The sequence below is a fragment of the Rhinopithecus roxellana genome, chromosome 17, assembly GCF_007565055.1.
Source record: "Rhinopithecus roxellana isolate Shanxi Qingling chromosome 17, ASM756505v1, whole genome shotgun sequence".
Taxonomy (NCBI): domain Eukaryota; kingdom Metazoa; phylum Chordata; class Mammalia; order Primates; family Cercopithecidae; genus Rhinopithecus; species Rhinopithecus roxellana.
In genome coordinates this window covers 26,467,377-26,490,136 of record NC_044565.1, presented here as the reverse complement: position 1 = coordinate 26,490,136, position 22,760 = coordinate 26,467,377, and the positions used below count along the sequence as shown (strand labels likewise).

At 49.7% G+C, this 22,760-nt stretch overlaps 1 protein-coding gene across 4 annotated transcripts in view; it reads left to right on the top strand.

The window, feature by feature from the left end:
- The first annotated feature begins 10,462 nt into the window (after positions 1–10,462).
- The window catches only part of RAB11FIP5 (RAB11 family interacting protein 5), a 39,065-nt gene continuing 26,767 nt past the window's right edge, over positions 10,463–22,760 (top strand). For 3 of the 4 annotated variants that reach the window (XM_010361958.2, XM_030921164.1, XM_010361957.2), the window contains exon 1: positions 10,478–11,117. In XM_010361958.2, the coding sequence (XP_010360260.2) occupies positions 10,687–11,117 (431 nt within the window). In that variant the 5' untranslated portion in view covers positions 10,478–10,686. Of the gene's footprint in view, positions 11,118–22,760 lie in introns of all 4 variants that reach the window. The other variant, XM_010361959.2, reaches the window with a different exon arrangement.

Below are 22,760 nucleotides of genomic sequence, written 5' to 3'. Positions count from 1 at the left end.
TACGTGCAATTTCATACGTCAACTTAAAAATAAATAAATTTGAAAAAGGTATGTATGGGATGTTTTCATGGCATTTGTAAGTGTTTATCTGAGGTTCAGGAAAGATGACTGGGCTGGAAGTAGACATATGGGAGGTGAGAACATTTATAGAATGAATAAAGCCGCATGTGTAAAAGGGAATCTTTAGGGAAAATCTAAGGAGTAAAAACAGAATAGGCCCGAGAAATAAACCAACATTAAGAATTTGGAAGCTTGGCATGGTGGCTTATGCCTATAATTCCAGCACTTTGGGAGATCAAGGTGGGCAGATAGCTTGAGCCAAGGAGTTCAAGACCAGCCTGGGTAACATGGTGAAATCCTGTCTCTACAAAATATATGAAAATTACCCAGGCGTGGTGGCATGTGCCTGTGGTCCCAGATACTCAGGAGGCTGAGACTCAGGATCTCTTTAGCCCTGGAGGTTGAGACTGCAGTGAGCCATAATTGCACTACTGCACTCCAACCTGGGTAACACCCTGCTTTGGGGGAAAAAATTGGGGAAAGGAAGAGAAGCCCCCTTAAGGAGACCCAGAAGGTATAAGGGAGAGGCAGAGCAAAGGCATGAAAGAGTGGGGTCCCAGAGGCAGAGAATGGGTTTGAGGGAGTTTGGGGGAAGGAAATGGTTAACTACCACATGCGGAGGGGAGGTTAAGATAAGGACTGAAGGAGGGCCTGGAATTTTGCAATTATGAATGCAAAAACAACAGGGTAGAAGGTTGGAGAGCCAGGCTGCTGTTGAGTTGGGTATGAATGGGGCAGTAAGCGGATAAAGGCAGGGGAAGTCAATCATATTTAGGAAACGTCTCAGAAAGAAGGACGTGGTACTGGCAATATTGAAAGGGTGTTGTGGTTTTCTGGCTTTATTGGGAAGGACATGAGCATATTTATATGATGAGAGGAGGAAACAGTGGATGAGAGGTACAGAAATGAAGGGGAGGATAGAACCCTGGACTGCCTCAAAGCAGAGTAAGGAAAATTAAGCACTCAGGAACAACTCTTCCTCTGAGATGCAAAAAAATGCAGTTGGAGATTGTAGATTTGGGGTAGGAACCTGGGGATGCATATTCATGTTCAACTTTTTGTGTGGACGCATGTTTTCATTTCTCTTGGATTTATATCTCGGAGTGTGAAATGGCTGGGTCATATGGTTACTACATGTTTAACAACTGAGGATCTGTCAAACTTTTTTCCAAAGTGTCAGCATTGTTTTACATTCCTACCAGCAGCGTATGAGTTTCCAGTGTCTCCACATCCGGAAAACACTTGTCACCTGTCTTTTTATTGTATCCATTCTATTTGGTGTGAAGTGATATCTCATTGTGATTTTGATTCACATTTCTCTAATGGCTAGTGGTTTTGGTGTCTTTTCTATTTGGTGTGAAGTGATATCTCATTGTGATTTTGATTCACATTTCTCTAATGGCTAGTGGTTTTGGTGTCTTTTCTATTTGGTGTGAAGTGATATCTCATTGTGATTTTGATTCACATTTCTCTAATGGCTGGTGGTTTTGGTGTCTTTTCTATTTGGTGTGAAGTGATATCTCATTGTGATTTTGATTCACATTTCTCTAATGGCTAGTGGTTTTGGTGTCTTTTCTATTTGGTGTGAAGTGATATCTCATTGTGATTTTGATTCACATTTCTCTAATGGCTGGTGGTTTTGGTGTCTTTTCTATTTGGTGTGAAGTGATATCTCATTGTGATTTTGATTCACATTTCTCTAATGGCTAGTGGTTTTGGTGTCTTTTCTATTTGGTGTGAAGTGATATCTCATTGTGATTTTGATTCACATTTCTCTAATGGCTAGTGGTTTTGGTGTCTTTTCATGTGCATGTCGGCCATTTGTATATCTTCGCAGAGAATTATGTATTCAAATCATGTTCCCATTTTTAAACTGGGTTGTCTTTTTATTGTTTTTCTTTTGTTTTTGTAGAGAAAAGTCCTTACTCTGTTGGCCAGGCTGGAGTGCAGTGGCAGTTCATAGCCTACTACAGCCTCAAATTCCTAGGGCTCAAGGGATCCTCTTGCCTCAGTCTCCCAAGCAGCTAGGACTACAGGTGAGTGCCACCATGCCTGGCTAGTTAAGAAAAAAATGTTTTTTGTAGAGATGAGGTGTTGTTATGCCCAGGCTGGTCTCAAATTCCTGGACTTAAGCAATCCTCTTGCCTTGGGCTCCCAAAGCATTGGGACTACAGGTGTGAGCCACTGTGCCTAGTCTGTCTTTTTATTGTTGAATTATAAAAGTTCTTTATACATTCTGGATACTAGTTCCTTATGAGATATATGATTTGTAAATACTTTCATCCTGTGGAGTGTCTTTTCACTTTTTTGATGGTGTTCTTTGAAGCCTAAAAGTTTTAAATTTAGATGGAATCCATTTTATTTTATTTTATTTCATTTATTTTGAAATGGAGTCTCACTCTGTTGCTCAGGCTGGAGTGCAGTGGCATGATCTTGGCTCACTGTAACTGCTGCCTCCCAGGTTCAAGCAATTCTCCTGCCTCTGCCTCCCGAGTAGCTGGGACTAGAGGCACACACCACCACACTCAGCTAATTTTTGTATTTTTAGCAGAGACGGGGTTTCACCATGTTGGCCAGGCTGGTCTTGACCTCCTGACCTCAGGTGATCCACCGACCTCAGCCTCCCAAAATGCTGGGATTACTGGCGTGAGTCACCATGCCTGGCCTTTATTTATTGATTTTTTTCAGTTGCTTTGGTATAGCTAAGAAGGTTTTGCCTCATGCAAGGTCATGAAGATTTATTCCTATGTTTTCTTCTAGGAGTTTTATAGTTTCAACTCTTACATTTAGGTCTATGATGTATTTTGAATTAATTTTTGTGTGCAGTGTAAGAAAGGGGTCCCGCTTAATTCTTTTGCGTGTGAATATTCAGCTGTCCCAGGCCATTTGTTGAAAAAACAATACCTTCCCCATTAAATGGTCTAGGTACCTTTGTTGCAAATCAGTTGGTCATAAATGTAAGGATTTATCTCTGGACTCTATTTCATTCCACTGGTCTATATGTCTATCTTTATGCCAGTACCACACTGTCTTTATTTGTAGTAAGTTCTGAAATCAAAAAGTGTGAGTGCCCTGACTTTGTTGTTCTTTTTCAAGATTGATTTGGCTATTTTGGGTCCCGTGCATTTCCATGTGCTTTTCAGGATCAGCTTTCCAATTTTTGCAAAGACAGTAGTTGGAATTTTGAGAGGGGATATGTTGAATCTGATGAGTATTGCCATCTTAACAATGTTAAGTCTTCAGTTCCCTGAACATGAAATACCTTTCTATGTATTTAGGTTACTAATTTCTTTCAACAATGTTTTGTAGTTTCCTTAGATATCTTTTTTTTTTGAGACTGAGTCTCATTCTGTCACCCTGGCTAGAGTGCAGCGGCACAATCAACCTCCACCTCCCATATTCAAGCTATTCTTGTGCCTCATCCTCCCAAGTAGCTGGGACTATAAGTGTGCACCGCCACGCCCAGCTTATTTTTGTATTTTTTGTAGAGAGGGGTTTTGCCATGTTGGCCAGACTGGTCTCGAACTGCTGACCTCAGGTGATCCGCCTGCCTCAGCCTCCCAAACTGCTAGGATTATAGGCATGAGCCATCACACCTGGCCTTGACTTCTTTTGTTAAATTTATTTCTAAGTATTTTATTTTTTGATGTTATTATAAATGGAATTGTTTCCTTAATTTTATTTTCAATTGCTCATTGCTAGTGTATAGAAATACAATTGATTTGAATGTGTTGATCTTGTACCCTAATAACCTTGCTGAACTTGTTTATTCACCCTAACAGATTTTAGTGGACTCCTCAGGATTTTCTATTTACAAGATCATGTAGTCTACAGAGGTAGTTTTCCTTTTCCTTTCCAATCTAGATGACTTTATTTCTTCTTCTTGCCAAACTGCCCTAGCTAGAACCTCAAGCACATGTTGAAATAGAAGTGAAGAGAGAGGACATTCTTGTCTTATTGCAGTCTTAGGGAGTATACCATGACTTTGAATGGGATGACTATGGTTTGTAAAGATGTCAATTTTTTGTCCCAACAATTTGTCTCACAATTCTAAATAGAATTACAGCTCATGTGGATGGATACAAAGTGAGAGTACAAGATCTTTGGGTGGAGATTTGCTCTTCTGTTGTAATAAAATATTTAAAAGGCAATAATAAAACAGAATGATGTAAATCTCAGTGAAAGAGAATATGGAGTTCAGACTGTCTACAAATATATATATATAAACTTATATGATAAACCCAGTGGTTAAGGGATAGGGCTTTGCAATAAATATTGGGAAACTTGGATAGCTGTTGGGAGAGAGCAGGTTAGATATTCACCTGAAATCATTCACCAAAATGGTTGCTAGCAGGATTTAAAGAGAATAAAAGAACAAACAAAAATCCAAACAACTTAAAAACTTGAAAAAAAACTAAATGAATATTGTTGGACCTGTAAGTTTGGAAGAACTCAAGCTTAAAGCAATGGAAGGAATTCAAGGATTTGATTATCTAATTTTATTTATTTATTTAGACAGGGTCTGAGCTCTGTCACCCAGGCTGGAGTGCAGTGGTGTGATAATGGTTCACTGAAGCCAGGATGTCCCGGGCTCAAGCAATCCTCCTGCCTCAGACCCACTCTAACCCCCTCAGTAGCCAGGACTACAGGCGTGCATTAGCACACTTAGCTAATTTAAAAAGAATTTTTAAAAAGAGACAGGGTCTTGCTATGTTGTCCAGGCTAGTCTAGAACTCCTGGGCTCAAGTAATCTTGCCTCGGCCTCCCAAAGCGCTAGGGTTACAGGCATGAGCCACTGCACTCAGCCTACCTAATGTCTTACATCAAAAACATATCTAGGCCGGGAGTGGGGGCTAAAACCTGTAATCCCAACACTTTGGTAGTCCGAGGAGGGTGGATCACCTGAGGTCAGTAGGTTGAGACCAGCCTAACCAACATGGCAAAACCCTGTTTCTACTAAAAATACAAAAATCAGCCTGACGTGGTGGCACGCACCTATAGTCTTAGCTACTGGGGGAATTTGAGGCAGGAGAATCACTTGAACCCTGGAGGTGAAGGTCGCAGTGAGCTGAGATCATGCCACTGCACTCCAGCCTGGGTGTCAGAGCAAGACTCTGTCTCAAAAAAAAAAAAAAATTAAATTAAAAAAATATCTGCAGTAAATATAAACAACAAAGTGTTACTATTCTTTTTCTTTTTCTTTTCTTTTTTTGAGATGGAGCCTCGCTGTCTCCCAGGCTGGAGTGCAGTGGCGCGATCTCGGCTCACTGCAAGTTCCACCTCCTGGGTTCACACCATTTTCCTGCCTCAGCCTCCCGAGTAGCTGGGACTACAGGCGCCCGCCACCCCACCCGGCTAATTTTTTGTATTTTTAGTAGAGATGGGGTTACACCGTGTTAGCCAGGATGGTCTCAATCTCCTGACCTCATGATCCGCCCACCTCGGCCTCCCAAAGTGCTGGGATTACAGGCGTGAGCCACCGTGCCCGGCCTTCTTCCTTTTCTTTTGAGACAGGGCCTCATTCCGATGCCCAGGCTGAGGTGCGGTGACGTGATCACAGTTTATTGCAACCTCGACTTCCTAAGCTCAGGTGATCCTCCCACCTCAGGACGCATGTGCCACCACACCCAGCTAATTTTTATATTTTTTTTAGAGATGGGGTTCACCATGTTGGCCAGGCTGATCTCAAACTCCTGGACTCAAGCAATCCTCCCTCCTCATCCCCTCAAAGTGCTGGGATTACAGGCATGAGTCACTGTGCCTGGCCACGTTACTATTCTTAACATATAAAGTATTTGTATAAATAATTAATAAGAAATTAAGGCTTCAAAGAAAAATGAGCATAGAAAATAGGCAATTCAGGAAATACACAATTCATTAAAGGAGGAAATACAAATGACTAATAACTGAAAAGAAGTTCAATCTCACTGGCAATCAAATAAATGCAAATGAAACAACAAGGAGGCACAAGTTTTGCCTTCAGCAAAGATTTCTAAGATGATAATTCATGCTCATTACTGCTTAGGGTGTGTTGAGATAGCTCTCGTGCTAACCCTATGAAGTAATTTCTTATTAGTAGGCCCATTTTACAGAGGCGGAAACAGACTTAGTAGGGTTCGGTAATTTGCCCATGCTTATACAGTTAGTAAGTGGTGGCACCAGGACTTAGACCTGGGCATGTGGTTCTGCTATAAAGAGGGCCTGGAAAATAGCTGCAGGAAGGTGAGGTAAAGAACAGATGGAAATGTAGCTGGAAGAGCAGGACAAATACATGTGAAGTGTCTACATGGAAAAGCAAACGGGCTTAGTGGTACTGAAGAGGGAGCAATGAGTGGAAGTTACACATATGTGGATGCTTTTCAAGCAAGAACTGTCTCCAACGGACTAGGGAGGCCCAGGAAGGCAGTGAGGACACCCAGCCCTGGGGAGGCAGAGGAAACTGATGCTTTTGGGTTCTTGTTGTCTAACACTTATGCAGGCTACTGCAGGGAGTGGGGCGGGGGGGAATCTCATCTTCTAGAGGATGAAACACACCTTTAGATGGCCAAGACCTCAGTATCTGGTGTTTCTGCTATTTTCTCAACCACAGACAGCTAGCAGACCCGCCTTTTCCTTCCAGGGCCAGGCAACGTGGGGTAGGAGCCCTGGCTGGTTTTGTTCCCCTTCTATAGCCAGCCACAGTCTAGAGCCAGCAGGACACTTGAGCTTGCCAATCTGTGAGGACCAAGGCAGGAGGAAAGAGAGTCGGAGGGCAGGTGGGGCAGAGGAGCCATCTGAGTTGTCCCCACCCTTTCTCCCTTTCCCGGTGCTTTGCTCCTCCTTGGCAGAGGAGGAGGAAGGGAGGAAGTGGGAGCAGTCACGTTGGAGAACAGGCAAACAGATGAAACAGAACCGCTAAAGGAGTGACCCATTTATGTTAGTTGAAGTTTAGTGATGATATTGTCATGTGCAAAGTCCTTGAAGAATTCACTCTTAAAGTAGGGGGTTCATCCTGATTCTTGTAACCTTGGTTACCTCAAGCTTCATCTGTAAAATGGGTGTGAGAACACTTCCTACTTTATTGACTTTAAATGGATCTAGTGCTTGGAAAACCAACAAGCTGGTGTAAGAGCAGAGTGCCACAGGCAGTAAAGCCACTCAGTCTCTGCAATTTTCCGATTGGAGACTTGGGGAAAATCACCCAAGCTCTTTCTGCTTCTGTTTCCTCATCAGTGAAACCAAGGGTAGCAACAGCACTTGCTTTAAATGGTTATCTTCAGGGTTAAACATTATTATGTATGTGTATGTGTGTGTGTGTGTGCAAGTACTATATGTATATAATTTTTCTTTAGAATACAGACTTATAGCCAAGAGTAATAATATATATATAAAGTAAATGGTAGAACCAGGACTCCAAAGCCCACAGATTTAATAATTATACTTTAGATGTCTCAAAAACCATAATGTATATAAAACAAACACGTATTGTGTAAAGACTAGAAAGAAACACAACAAATTATTAACAGTGTTTATTTATGGATGGTTGGGTTATGATTTATTTTCATTTTTTCTTTCTTTTTTTGAGACAGAGTCTCACTCTGCTGCACAGGCTGGAGTGCAGTGGTGCGATCTTGGCTCACTGCAACCTCTGCCTCCCAGGTTCAAGTGATTCTTGTGTCTCAGCCTCCTGAGTAGCTGGGATTACAGGTGTGCCCCACCATGCCTGGCTAATTTTCATATTTTCAGAAGAGACGGGGTTTCACTATGTTGGTCAGTCTGGTCTCGAACTCCTGACCTCAAGTGATCCGTCTGCCTCGGCCTTCCAAAGTGCTGGGATTACAGGCATGAGTCACTGCGCCTGGCCCCATTTTTTATTTTTTTGAGACAGTCTCATTCTGTAGCCCAGGCTGGAGTATAGCAGCACAATCTTGCCTCACTGCAATCTCTACCTCCCAGCTTCAAGTGATCCTTGTGCCTCAGCCTCCCAAGTAGCTGGGACTACAGGCACCTGCCACCACACCCGGGTAGTTTTTTGTCTTTTTAGTAGAGGTGGGGTTTCACCATGTTGCCCAGGCTGGTCTTGAACTCCTGGCTTCAAGTAATCCACCAGCCTCGGCTCCACCAGCCTCGGCTTCCCAAAGTGCTGGGATTACAGGTATGAGCCATCCCGCCTGGCTTGAGGTAAGAATCATTATCCCCATTATCCAGATGAAGAAATAAGGCCAAGAGAGGTTAGAGAGTTGGCTTAAACTTTGGGTTTCATAGCTACCAAGAGGCAGACAGCCAAGAGCTGTAGGCAGATCTGGCTGTCTCTAAAGCTAGGTGCTACCGTCAGGGATGCTGGACCATGGGGCTGGTGCCTAGGACTTCCCCACCCCAGTCTTCTGATGGAAGAGTTAAGGTGGGAGGCTGTGAGGACTGGGCCTGTGCTGGGTGTGCTCTCATGGGTCTCCTCTGCCTACTCTACTGGTTTCCTAGGTTCATATTACCAGTAGAGGACATAGCCTGGAAGGTGGACAGTCGAGGGGTACTGTGGAGTCTCCCTAAGAAGAAATACATGTTTCTCCTGTTAGGTATCCTATAGAGCAGTGGTTCCCAACCTTTTTGGTACCAGGGACCAAAATGTAAGTTTCCACAGACTGAGGGTGGCAGGGATGGTTTCAGGATGATTCAAGTGCATTACATTTACTGTGCACTTTATTTCTCTTATCATTACATTGCAATATATAATGAAGTAATTATACAACTCACCATAATGTAGAATCAGTAGGAGCCCTGAGCTTGTTTTCCTGCAACCAGATGGTCCCATCTGGGGATGGGAGACAGTGACAGATCATCAGGCATTAGATTCTCATAAGAAGTATGCAACCTAGATCCCTGGCATGCACAGTTCACAGTAGGGTTTGTGCTCCTAGGACAATCTAATGCCAGGGCTGATCTGACAGGAGGTGGAGCTCAGGCGGTAATGCGATAGGAAGCGGCTGTAAATACAGGTGAAATTTCACCAGCTAGCCCCCACCACCGCTCACCTCCTACCATGCAGCCCAGTTCCTAACAGGACATGGAGGGTTACCAGTCTGTGGCCCAAGGGTTGGGGACCCCTGCTATAGAGGAACTAAAAATAATAGCGTAACTACACAAGAATGAGGGATGAAAGTGGGTGTGAGCCAGCTAAATCATTATCTATCATAGGAGGAAGGCCACAGACAGTGGCCAGTCCTGATAAATCCAGATGTAGCTATGTGAGCATCTTAATGTAATGATGTGGAAGTAACCATCAGACCTGAAAACACCAGTGGCTTTAAGTGGTATCCCTGGATTGAAGGATGGAGAGAGAGTTCTTGCTTTTCATTGCAAGCCCTTCTATCCTATTTGATTTTTTAAAAAAAGCTGTGTGTATGATTTTTAAATTATTATTTTAAAAGTACAGGCTCTGAAAGTTAAAAACAAAACAAAACAGGCTCTGGGGGCATCTAGTGGATTCACAACCCTCCCCTATCTAGGCTGACATTTCATCTTCTGGAAAATAGGGATAAAAGCCATACCCCACAGAGTTGCTCTGAGGATAAAATGAGGTAATGCATATAAAAGCACACAGACCACAGTTGGCTGAAATTCAGCATCTATAATTACTAAACATCGTTATTATCAATAATAAACCAAGTGTACGTAATACTCAGGCCCTGGCACATAGTAGGCACTTAATAATGGGTGCAAGTAGTTATTTAACCCCCCACCAGGGCCTGTAATTTCCTCCAACCCGTGACACACTGGCCCCAAGGCTCCGAGTGAACACTTAAATATTGATGTGGTTACTCATTTATTCATCACTCAGCTCTCCGCCGCAGAGTCTGAGGAGGGTCAGCCCCGCTCTCCGGCCTCCCGCGCCGCGGCCTGGCCGCATCCCGGCCCCCTGTGCCGGGAAAGGTTGGAGGGGGCGGCAGCTCACTCCTTTCCAGGTCGCCGATGCGGGACCGTCACGTGGCGGGGCGACAATCGCTCCGGTATCACTCCGGCATTTTCCCGGGCAGGGGCGGACTGGAGGAGGGGAGAGCGCGGCCCAGGGTCAGGGGAGCGGCGGGGGTCCCCATCACCCCAAGTCCGCGCCAAGAGGCTGGCCATCCCACGGGCGGCGGGCCGGGACCCTTTTAGGGCGAGGGCTTTCCAGAGCAGGGACTTTTAGAAGGAAGACGTGGGATTGGCCTGGAGGAGCAGAGCGGGTTTTTGTACCTGGCCGCGGGTGTTGGGCTCCCCACAGGCGAGGCCGGGTTGCTTCGGGCGCCCCCAGCCAGGGGTGGGGCCACCGCGGGAACTCCGCCCACCCTCTGCAGAGGGCGCGCGCCGCCCCTTCCCGCTCCGGGCGGGTCTGCGGCTGCCGGGGCGCGAGCTGCGTCCCCGCGTCCCTGTCGCACCGCTACGCGGGTCGGGGCGGGGGGCGCGGGGCGGGGCGCTGACGTCGCGGCGCGGCCCGCGGCCCGCGGCCCGGTGGGGCGGGGAGGCAGCGGCCGGTCGGCCCGGCCCAGCCCAGCCGGCAGCTGCGGCGGCGCTCGGAGTCGGTTCCTGACCGCCTTCTGCCGCGGCCGAGTTTGTCACCAGGTCCCGGGGTCTGCACCGGCTCGGCCAGACCTCGCCCGCCGCTTCCCCGCCATGGCCCTGGTGCGGGGCGCGGAGCCGGCGGCGGGGCCTTCCCGCTGGCTGCCCACGCACGTCCAGGTGACGGTGCTGCGGGCCCGCGGGCTGCGGGGCAAGAGCTCGGGCGCGGGCAGCACCAGCGACGCGTACACTGTGATCCAGGTGGGCCGCGAGAAGTACAGTACGTCGGTGGTGGAGAAGACGCACGGCTGCCCCGAGTGGCGTGAGGAGTGCTCCTTTGAGCTGCCGCCCGGGGCCCTGGATGGCCTGCTGCGGGCGCAGGAGGCCGACGCGGGCCCGGCGCCCTGGGCCGCGAGCTCCGCCGCCGCCTGCGAGCTGGTGCTCACCACCATGCACCGCTCGCTTATCGGCGTCGACAAGTTCCTGGGCCAGGCCACGGTGGCGCTGGACGAGGTCTTCGGCGCAGGCCGCGCCCAGCACACGCAGTGAGTAGGGGGCGCGGGGGCACAGAAACGGCTAAAGGCCTAACTGGGCGGGGCTGGTGGGGGATCAGGACCCCGAACTTCCGCCGGGCGTGGAGCCCCTTGCCTCGCGCTCAAGGTCGTAAACCGACAGACACGTTGGTTCTTCGCATTTCGGGATCGCCTTCATGCTCCCCAAACGTGCGCTGTGTGGGGCTCCGCCGCTAGTGGTCCCTGGGAGGCCTGGGGGAGGTTCAAGTGGTGGCGAACGTTGGGAGTAGATTGTCACATAAAGTTAGGAGTGAGATTCAGAGGCTTTGGGGCTATGGAAACCTCAAGAAGGGAAATCTTGGGGCTATTCTTAGAACCTCCGGGCCTGCCTCCCTTTCCTCAAAGGGGAGGGGAACTGCGGGCGCCTGTCCGGCAGGGGAGTGGAGAGGCACAGACTTGCCCTGCGGGGGAAGGAAGGCCAGGTGTCTTTCTCCAGGGCGAGGTTGAATGTTGATTACCCCACTAAACGTAGAAGCTGGCTGCAGAGGGCATCTGCTTCTTGCCTGGCTCTCAAGATGCCCTCCACTATCTAGAGATGTCACCCCCCCATCCTGTCCCTCTGTGTCCTGTGTCCCTGTCCTGTGTCCCTGGTCCCTGGCAGGAGGATCTCCTAAGCAAAGAAAGGAAACACTTGAGTCAGCCTTCCAGTGGCCTGCCTGCCCTGCCCTGCCTGAGGTAGGAGGCAGCGGCATGGTTAATGCATAGCAGGAGATTATCTCCTGGTCATTTCCACCTCAATGGGCCAGGTTTTTTTTAAATCATTTATTTTGGCAGCATTTAACCTTGCCTGTGTTAAGATCAAGGCTTCAGCCTTGGAGCCCCATTTCCTGTTTTGGGCTTGGGCAGGAGCTGGAAGCCAGTCCGGGGGCTGACAGCCTGCTGTGGATCACTCAAGTGGTTAACTTGGGAGTGATCTGGGTAGGAGGGTAAGGGGATTGGGCCAGGACTGTGCCTTAGGTCAGGAGAGGTGCCGGAAACGTTTGCCCTGGTGGAATGGCATCCACTGAGTGAATAAATCCAGTAAAGCTTGCAGGAGGAAGGGGATGAGCCTGCTGCAAACCCAAATGAAAGCAGGATTTAGGTAAAAAGGATCTGACCTTGAATATTTTCCGAAACATGGGTGTGAAATGACCTTCCTGGCTGTCTCTCTGTGGCCTGGGATGAGGAGGGCATTAGTGCAGGGCAGGTTCCAGGCGTGGCTGTGACTTAACTCCATCTCCCCATCCCCTGGCCTGCTCCGCTCCTTCCTTCATGACTTGCTGTTTGGTGGCTGGGTGTGGAATCATGTGGTATAGCTTGGACCTTGTTTTGCTTTTTTCCTCCTTTCTGTCCTCTCCCTCCTTCCTGGTTCCTGGAGCCCAAGGGGGTGGGTATATGGGGCGAAAAGCTCTCCCCTGGATCTCTTAGCCCATTCTTTTTCAGAGGAAGTGCCTGTCCCCCAAATCATCCCACCCCTTCCCCCAGTCCTTCACCCTCCACCAATCAGCTACTCTGACCAGACTGGTAGATGACACATCTGTTCGGGGGGTGCTGGGGGAACAAGAGGAGGCAGACCAAAAAAAGGCTCCAGGCCTGCAGGGAGCAGCTTCTTTGATTGTTTTTTCCAGTTCCTGCCCATGCTTTCCTCTTGGCCTCTGGATCTTCCTTAGCTGAGCTGGCCAAGCCTGTAGGTCCAGGTGGACCCATTTTCAGCCAAGAACAGCCTGTCTTGGAGAATTTGACTTACCACCCCTTGATCTGAATGGGAGCCTTAATTTACTTTATAGAAATGATCTTTTCCACCAGGATCTTTCCACATGCACCTGGCTGTTTTCTCTGATGCTATGACCTGGTTTATTTCTAGAACTGGGAGGGAACAGGAGTGGGGATGGTCACTTAGGGTGGGCAGAGGAAAGTATGTGAAGTTGGCCTGGTGCTCTAGTTTACTGGACCTAACGTCATGCCCACTGACAGAGGAGGAGGGCTGTCACCCCTGCTGTGGTCCCCACCTCTGGCTCTAGTGGTCATTCCTGGTGGTATTTCCTGGAGCACCCTGATGTGGGCTACGGAGACTGAGTCTGAATGCTGCCTGGTAGGGAGAGGGCAAAGCAGAGAAGACCAGGGTGTACCCTCCTCAGCTTTGGATAATGGTGGAAAAGAAAAGTATCTATTCCTTAACTCCAGGAATTGGCTGTGGTGGTGTCAGGCAGGGCAGATGGTGGCCCTTTGCCAAGAGAGGACCTGACTGGGGAAGGGTACCTTCATGGTTGGGAAGGGGCTGCAGAGTGGCACTGGACAGATCCCAGTCCCAAAACTGCCACCTGTGGCAAGTCATATAAACTCTTGGTGCCTCAGTTTTCACATCTGTAAAATGGAGATAATTTATACCTTCATAGGGTTGATGTGAGGGATGAAATGAAAATGCAACTTAAGCACCTAGTACAGTCCCTGTACATGGTGGGTGGTCAGTGCAGAGCAGTGATGGTGAAGGGAGGTTTTGGTAACAATGTCTGGAAGAGCTTCTTATGGGGTGGGGGAGACAGTCTAGAACTTAGAGCTTAGGAAAAGCCTCAGAATCACGGGTGATGGAGTACACAGAAGAGTACAAGAGTTCCCAGCAAAATGAGCTGGCCCTTTGCAGCTTTCTGCATTCTATTTGCTGCTAGAGGCTCAAGAACTAGGGCTGGGCTTGAAAGGCCTCTGCAGTCCTGAAGCCAGGCTCAGATAAGCCCTGCAGCTCTGCAGCTCTCCTCCCTGGCAGCCCTGTCTGGAGCTGCCCCTGCCCTGTTGGGAAGGGAGGACGTTGCCCAGGGCGTCAAAACCTGGAGACTGGGGTTTCATTCTCAGTTCTGTGACTTACCAGCAGGCAGGTTACTTAGCCCACTTCCTCACTTCTAAAAAAGTCGTGATGATGATCATAGAGTTGTACAGATTAGATAAGACACCATCTGTAAAAGCCTTAATGTAGTTCTGGATACATAGAAGCTCTCAAAATATTAGCGTGGTGGTGACTCTGGGGCCCTGTTTTGTGTGATGGTGGTGGCTGGGGTGGTAGGTGCTTCAGCAGCCTCCGAAGGTCTTGTGTCAGTGGGGCAGTCTTTGAAATGAGGAATTTCACCAGAGGCTTCCAAATAATTGAAGAGGATATTCTCAAAACAAAATGTAACGGTAGTACACAAGGAAACTAATGATCTCCCCTCCCTCAGTAGAACTGTCCATGGATCATCATGTTCCTGTGAGTCTGGAAGTCGTGGATGCTTCTCTGCGATTTATTTTCTGGTTTTTACCTTTTTTTTTTTTTTTTTTTTTTTTTTTTTTTAAGACAGTGTCTCACTCTGTTGCCCAAGTTGGAGTGCAGTGGCGGAATCTTGGCTCACTTGCAATCTCTGCCTCCCAGGTTCAAGTGATTCTCCTGCCTCAGTCCCCTGAGTAGCTGGGATTACAGGTGTGTGCCACCACACCAGGCTAATTTTTGTATTTTTAGTAGAGACTGGGTTTCGCCATGTTGGCCTGGCTGGTCTCAAACTCCTGACCGCAGGTGACCCACCTGCCGTGGCCTCCCAAAGTGCTGGGATTACAGGCATAAGCCACCACGCCTGGCCCAACGTCCTTCTTAGCACTCCCCAGTGAGTATCCTGTGTTTGCCTCCCTGACTCCCAAGACAGGGATGGGATGTGGTGGTTAGTTAGTTCTCCTTGTTCCTTGCGGGGTCAGATGGGTCATTTGGACCTTTCTGGCCTTTATGCAATTGGTGTGAATCACACCCTCAGGGAGTGGACCTGAATATATCAGAAGAGGGAAGGAAGGAAGCAGCAGCAAAGGTTTTGGAGTAAGAAGACAGGGCATCTGCCACAGGGCCATTTTGCTCGGGGAGACCTGGTCTTTGCCAGGAGGATCACTGAAGGCCAAGAGTTCAAGAGCAACCTAGGCAACATAGCAAGACTCCATTTCTACAAAAATACAAAAAATTAGCTGGGCATGGTGGTGCGCACTAGCAGTCCCAGCTACTCAGGAGACTGAGGTGGGAGGATCACTTGAGCCCGGGAGTTCAAGGCTGCAAAATGCAATTAGCATTCTTTGCCCTGGAATGCTGGTCTTTGTGTGTTTCAGGAGAGGAGGAGGAGAGAGCACAACTGTGTTATATGGAGCCCCTGTCCACCTTCTCCCTCATCCTGATAAGGGTGAAATGGTCCCTGGAGTGTGGCAGACAGGATCATCATCCTGGGCCTGTTGGATCAATGGTTAGAGGCTGGCTTCTTGGGAACTTGGGTTGGGATCAGTTTGTCTTTTATCATCACAAAGACTAAAACTGTTGTGACCATGAATCATGGCCTGCAAGAGGCTCCATTCAGGCCCTGCTTAGACTGTGCCACTTGGCAAGGGAGCTCGGAGACCTAAGGCTATGAAGGATGTAGGTCTGAGATGAAAGCCTTCTGCCTGGCTGGTCATGGTGTTCTGAGACCTCCTTAGGTGGGTGGGTTTGGGGGCACTGGGAGGCACCTGAGGGGACATGCATCCTGTTGGCCTAAGGCTGGGATGGTCTTTGAAGGCTTCCGTCTATCCTGTAACCCACAGACAGCCTGGGCAGACAGTTGTGGGCAGATGGTGTGTGACCTCACAGCCTTCTCTCTATTGGCTTCTGGGTGTGACTCTGCTCCTCGGGAAACAGCCATGGTCACTGGAGCCCCTGGCCTTGGCTCCTGCTCCAGCCCCAGAGCTGGCGTGGGAGGCCTGTGGGACTGCTGGGGAGGTCTGCTCTGGCTGCAGTGGAAGGGTGTGGCTGCACTCAGAAGCCAGTCATTGGTATGCAGAAGCTCCACTGCCCTTAGTTATGGGGTAGTTTTTATTTGGGGTTGCTTGAGCAGCAGCGTCTGGGGGTGTGGGGTGGGGTAGGAAGTGTGACTCCTCAGTCAGGCTGGGCAGCTCCTCCTCTCTGGCCCAGCAGCTTCCCCTGCCCTCCCCATCTGCCCCTGGCCCTGAGCCCTGGCTGGAACCAGGGAGTTTCAAGGGGCCTGTGGTCAGCCCCATCTCTGCCCCGCGTGCCTGTCCTTGTAGGCAGCTGACTGCAAGGCACAGCTCAGCAGAGCCACATCCTGGTGACCTTGAGGGCTGTCCTTCTCTGCTGGGAGCTGCCCGCCCCGCTTGTCACTGCTGCCACCTCAGTGCTGTGACGCTCTTGTCTAAACCACTGGCCTGGCTTTGTCCAGATGTTCTCCTGCCCTTCCCACCCTGCGCAGGGACAGATGATGAACATAAGAACAGGAGCTGTTGTCGCTCTGCTCCAGGGGAAGCAGTCCTCTTTTTCTTTCTTTTGCAAAATGGTGTAGTCATGAAGCAGTTTTGTTTTTCCCCACGGCCAAGTAATAAAAATGAGTCCACACGTGAGTCTGCTGGGCACCTGGCAGTCCCATCGGGGAAGAGTCTGATCACTATGCCCTTACTGAGCTGGCCTGAGGTTATTTCTGCCTTGGGAACAATGGTGGCCAGAGAAAGGCTTGGCTGGCCACATGAGGCCTCTGTGTGGAGCTGGGCCCCGGCCTCTCAGGAGCAGTAAGTAGGGCCTCCCAAAATGGGGCTCCCAGGAGCAGCCAGCACCTCCAAGAAGCTGCAGGGTGAGGAGGGGGTATCACAGGCCACCTTGACCTTTGGTTCACCTGGTAGTGGGGAAGGGAGCACAGCCCTTACTCATGGGACTCCATCATGGGAGCTGGAAGAGAGCTCAGACAGGAAACTGAGACTCACAGAGGGACAGCTGCACACTCTCAACTACCCAGCACTTAGTGGAGAGTGTGCCCTGTGTGGTTTCCATTAGATCCGGGCAGCCCACAGAGCTGTAGGATTTGGGATAAAGAAGAGGTGGCATTTGGAGCCCTGTGTGTACCCCAGGGTTTCTGTGGAAGTGCCTGCCGGGTTTTAGTGAGATGGGGCATTGGGCTTCTCTGTTGACCTGGAAGGGCAGTCCAATCCCAAGGCAATTCTGGAGGCCTGAAAGGCCAAGAGTGGGCCACTGGTAGGGGAGAGATTCCAGAGAAGGGGAGGCCTGGAAATCCCCCTCCATTTGGAGGAAGCCCTATAGGCAAGTGCTATGTTTTGGGAGCCCTGGAGATGTTGGGAGTAGATAGAGCCACTGGTGCCGGCTGTGGTCAAGGCACACCTCTGTGAGGAGGGGACACACACCGGACCTGTCGGCCATCATGGAACCCATCTGCCTCCCCAGCCTTCTCTGAATCCCCACACCTGGAGCATTGGCACCTGTTTTGGTGCATTATTTTCATTGCCTGGTTGGTCTAGTACATCACTGATGAAGGCCTGTCTAGGTGCTGGCACTGTCTTAAGGACTGGACTTCCGTTTGTCCACAGCAAGCCCTTGAGGTGTAGGCACTGTTTAACAGCTGAGGAAACCTTGGCATAGAGAGGTAAAGTGACTTTGCTTTTTCTTTCTTTTTTGGGGGGGTGGGGTCAGGGTCTGGCTCCATCACTCAGGCTGGAGTGCAGTGGTGCCATCATAGCTCACTGCAGCCATGAACTCTCAAGTGATCCTCTTGCCTCAGCTTCCCAAAGTGCTGAGATTATAGGCATGAGTCACTGGACTTGACCACAGCACATGGCACAAAGTCAGGATGTGAACCTAGGCAATCTGGCTTCCGAGTCTGTGCTCTTGGCCACTACACCACACTGCCCACTTCAGTCTTCCCCCATGTCTCCTCCCATGACCCTGCTCTGCACAGGGCCAGGTGCTCAGCTGCTGCCTGTTAAGGCTTCCTCTCTCCTCCTTGACATGGATCTCGGGGGTTAATCTGGTGCTTTGTAAGCATGACCTGCTTCTCCTGGGTGAGTCCTTGGTTTATTGGGATAAGCACATTTGGTCTGCAGCTCTAGCCTTGTGTACGTCTCAGAGGCTGGGGGGTGTTATCTCTTACTTTGGGAGGGAGTCACTGCCACCAGATAACTCTCAGGAGTGGAGTGAGGGCTGGCTGTGGTAGCTCATGCCTGTAATCCCAGCACTTTGGGAGACCGAGTCAGGAGGATCACTGAAGGCCAAGAGTTCAAGAGCAACCTAGGCAACATAGCAAGACTCCATTTCTACAAAAATACAAAAAATTAGCTGGGCATGGTGGTGCGCACTAGCAGTCCCAGCTACTCAGGAGACTGAGGTGGGAGGATCACTTGAGCCCGGGAGTTCAAGGCTGCAATTAGCAATGATTGCCCCACTGCACTCCAGCCTGGGTGACAGAGCAAGATCCTATCTCAAAAACAGAAGAAAAAAAGGGAGTGGAGTGAGGCCTGAGAAGGTCAGCCTCACTTTCCACCAGGGCACTTTTCACCCCTGGGAGATTTGCTCCTTTCAAGCAGGGTTTGGGGGCATCAGCACATACCAGACTCTGTAATCCTTCCCAAGACGTCACATGCTGGTTTTACTGTGACAGAACACTCCGAGCCATCCTGTTCTTCCTCCTGCAGCAATATAGTCATTTGCTATTTTTTCCCTTCTGTTTCACAACGTCCAGGAAGCAATTACTGAACAACCATTGTAACCACTGTGCTTAGGTCAGTGCTGTGGGGGAAACCAGGGAAATAAAGTGGATAGCCCTTTTTCTAGAACGGCTAAAATATGTTTGAGACAAGCCTAACGCAGCAAGGACAGTTCCTCTACAAAGCAGCATGTAAAAAGTGTGAGAGAATGAGGGGATCAGGAGAAGAAGGAGCTCACCAGTTGGAGTGATCAGGGTGGGCTTCTTGGGAGAGGCAAGGCCTTGAATAGCAGGTGAGATCTGATTAGAGGCAGGGTGAGTTGGAGGCAGGGAAACTGTGAGTGTGGTGGGACTGGGCCAGGAGAGGGAGTGAGGGGAGCCAAGCTTAGTTTCCTGTGTGCTGCTCTCAGCAAAACAGCCTTTCTTTACTTCCTATTTACTACTTTTTTTTTTTTTGAGACAGAGTCTTGCTGTGTTGCCCAGGCTGGAGTGTAGTGGTGTGATCTTGGCTCACTGCAGCCTCCTCCTCCCAGGTTCAAGTGACTCTCCTGCCTCAGCCTACCGAGTAGCTGGGACTACAGGTGCATGTTACCATGCCCAGCTATTTTGTGTATTTTTAATAGAGATAGGGTTTCACCATGTTGGCCAGGCTGGTCTCGAACTCCTGACCTCAAGTGATCTGCCCACCTCAGCCTCCCAAAGTGTGGGGATTATAGGCATGAGCCACTGCACCCGGCCCCCATTTACTTTTGAGTAGTTCATCTGGCCCAAATTCTAAAGGTACAGAAGGGCACGTAATGAAAAAGATTTCCCTTGCCCCACCTTGAGTCACCTAGCTACTCTCTTCAGAGACATCCAACATTACCAGTTCTTGTGTAACCTTCCAAAGGTATTTTCTGCATTTAGAGGCAAATGTGTTGTGTATTTTCTTCCCTCCCCCATTTTTGTTTTCCCAAATGCAACGTTCTCACCACACAGTTCTGTACTTCCCATGAGCCTGGCAGGGGAGTTATTGTTTGTCTCCTCCCGTTGTGGGGTCTGAACTGAGACCTTGGCAGAGGGGACCATCGCCACTTGGTTTTGTCTTCCTCAACCTGAGTCTCCTGCTCAGGGTGAATATGGGGTTAGGAGCACACTGGCGAAGGGCATGGGTTAAGTGGAATTTCTTCTTTATTTTTCCACCTGCCAGAGATCCCCTGAGAGAGGTCATCTTGCAGGTTCTCTCCTTTCTTCTGGGCAGGGTTGTTGCTTTTTGGTCCTGGGCCACCTCACTTATGTGGGCCTGATGATGGCCTGTAAAAGGCCTTCGATAGACAATAAAGCCACATCTTTCTGTGTGGTTTGGCCTACTTTTAAGGGTGCCTTCCCAGTGTCACCTCATTTTATTCTTCCCTGAGGGCAGACGGGGACCACCATTTTTTTTTTTTTTTTTTTTTTTGAGACAGGGTCTCGCTCTGTTGCCCAGACCGGAGTGCAGTGGCCAGATCTCAGCTCACTGCAAGCTCCGCCTCCCGGGTTTATGCCATTCTCCTGCCTCAGCCTCCCGAGTAGCTGGGACCACAGGCCCCCGCCACCTCGCCCGGCTAGTTTTTTGTATTTTTTTTAGTAGAGACGGGGTTTCACCGGGTTAGCCAGGATGCTCTTGATCTCCTGACCTCGTGATCCGCCCGCCTCGGCCTCCCAAAGTGCTGGGATTACAGGTTTGAGCCACCGCGCCCGGCCAGGGGACCACCATTTTTGCGAATATGGAGACTGGGGTCTCAGGAGGTGGAATGACCTGTCCAAGGTCACACGACTCTTTAGTGGCAGCCAGACTTCTGATGTCTAAGCCTGATGCTTTTCTCTCTACACTGTGCTATCAACCCTACATCTTTTCTGTTGCTCTCTGTGGTTTGACTCGTCTCCAGCCATTTTTGCAGCTTTTCCTTGTGCTGGGTGAGCTGACAATGACAGACCTTTGGAGCCTACGGTATTAGGATGAAGATTAGACGAAGTGCTTGTGCCCAGGAGGGAGCGAGGCTGGACCTGGCTGGGATCTGAGGAGGGCTGAGTGAGCTGTCCCCACAGAGGCAGGGGGAACTCATGAATGAGGACCTGGGCTCCCTCCAAAGGTTGCTGGTGCCAGGCATGGTGCCAGGCCAGGTGATAAGAATCATCTTCTGGCCTGATAAGAGGCTGTATCCTGTCCTGCAATTATGTCTGGTTTGCAGTTTTACTGTAGATACCAAATCAAAAGGTGGGGTAGGCGGTGGATGCGGGGAGACAGCAGGGGTTGGCTTGAGGCCCACACAGCTCCTGTGTGCCGGTGTGTGAGGCAGGCTGCTGGGGTGGGCACTTGGAGAGGAGAGCAGGCATCAGGGTGGAGGAGGCTCTGGGAAAAAGCGTTTTCCGACTGTCTCACCAAACTCTGAATATAATAGTTCTAGTTTCACTTTACCTTGTCTTTAACTGCCTGATTTTATCACCCTCATTTTACAGAGGTGAAATGGCTGCTTCAAGCCACTTAGTAAGGCAGAGCCAGGACTAGAACCTAGGTCTCCTGTCTTCCAATCCACTGGGGTTCTCACACAATGCCCTTAAAATCATTGTTTTTCCAACTTGTTTCTGAGACAAAAGCCGAGCGCTCCAATTCCATGTCATTTACCCGTCAGGTGTTAGAAGATGTTCTGCATCTCGGGCCCCTTCTCAGGTGGTTAGGGATAAAAGGTAAGTAACTGTCCCTGCTGTCAACAGTAGTGAGAGATCAAAGTGGAGTGGCTCTGCCATAGTGCTGCTGCAGGGGGCGAAAAAGGGGTGCTCCCAAGGGGCCCTCCGGCTCTCCTGCCTCCCCCATTGTTCCTGTCCCATTTCAGGCTTAAAAAAAAATTTTTTTAACCTCTGCTCTGGACTATTACCTTAGTTGCTGCTGCCTTTTTATAAACCAGAGTGCCAGTTTTTTTTTTTTTTTTTTTTTTTTTTTTTTTTTTTTTTGAGGCGGAGTCTCGCTCTGTCGCCCGGACTGGAGTGCAGTGGCCAGATCTCAGCTCACTGCAAGCTCCGCCTCCCGGGTTTACGCCATTCTCCTGCCTCAGCCTCCCGAGTAGCTGGGACTACAGGCGCCCGCCACCTCGCCCGGCTAGTTTTTGTATTTTTTTTTAGTAGAGATGGGGTTTCACCGTGTTAGCCAGGATGGTCTCGATCTCCTGACCTCGTGATCCGCCCGTCTCGGCCTCCCAAAGTGCTGGGATTACAGGCTTGAGCCACCGCGCCCGGCCGAGTGCCAGTTTTTAATTAATGGTGAGAAATAACTGCTAAGGCATTAGGAGTTGCTCAGGTCAGCCTGGCCATGGGAGCTACCCTGGGCTGTGACTGTCCCTTGCTGGTCCCCTGCCTCACCTCTCTGCCGTCCCTCCCTCTTCCTGCAGCCTTGTCAGTCCTGTCCTTGTGTTGTACCCTGTTGTGCATTTCAGGGCCCAGAATACAATTATGGCTCCTTAGTGTGACATTAGGGGCAGTCTTTTCCTGCCTGCACATCTGCAGTCTGCATGTTCTGTCCCTCGCACCTGGAATGTCTCCCTACCCCCTCCTCGCCTCTTTCCCACCCATTGTTAAGGGCCCAATATAAATGCCACGTCCTGCACCCTTCTCCCGAAGTTAAATCCCTCCCCTTGAGCCTTCCTGTGTGCTTCATTTGTGCATTTTTGTGGTGTCTTTGGAAGAGGCCTGTCTTTGGAAGAGGTTGGGGTAGTGGCTACAGCCAGAAGGAGGAAGCTACAGATTTGGTGGGTTGTAGCCATAGCAGGTGAGGCTCAGGTGGGGACCAGCCCAGGGAAACTGGGGACTGTGATGTTGGGGGCAGATCAAAACAAGCTCCAGAGTAGCCTGCTCCCAGCTAGCAGGTGCATGTGGCTGTTTTTGTTTCTCTGGAGTCACCTTCATCAGCATGCAAGGGTTTGAGGGTCAGCCTGAGCACTGTGGCGTGACGCTGGGGAATCTTAGGGCCTTCAGCCAGCTTCTTGCCCTTCACCAGGCCCCCGTTCCCTTAGCTGGGTGGGAAATGGGAGCAGCACCCATCCTCTGCTTTGAGCTCTCAGCCTGGGTGCCATGCAGTGGGCAGGGAGGGGAGGACCTAGCCTTCTGCTGAGTTTGCTCCCTCCCCACTCTAAAGCAGGTTTTCTCAGCTCTT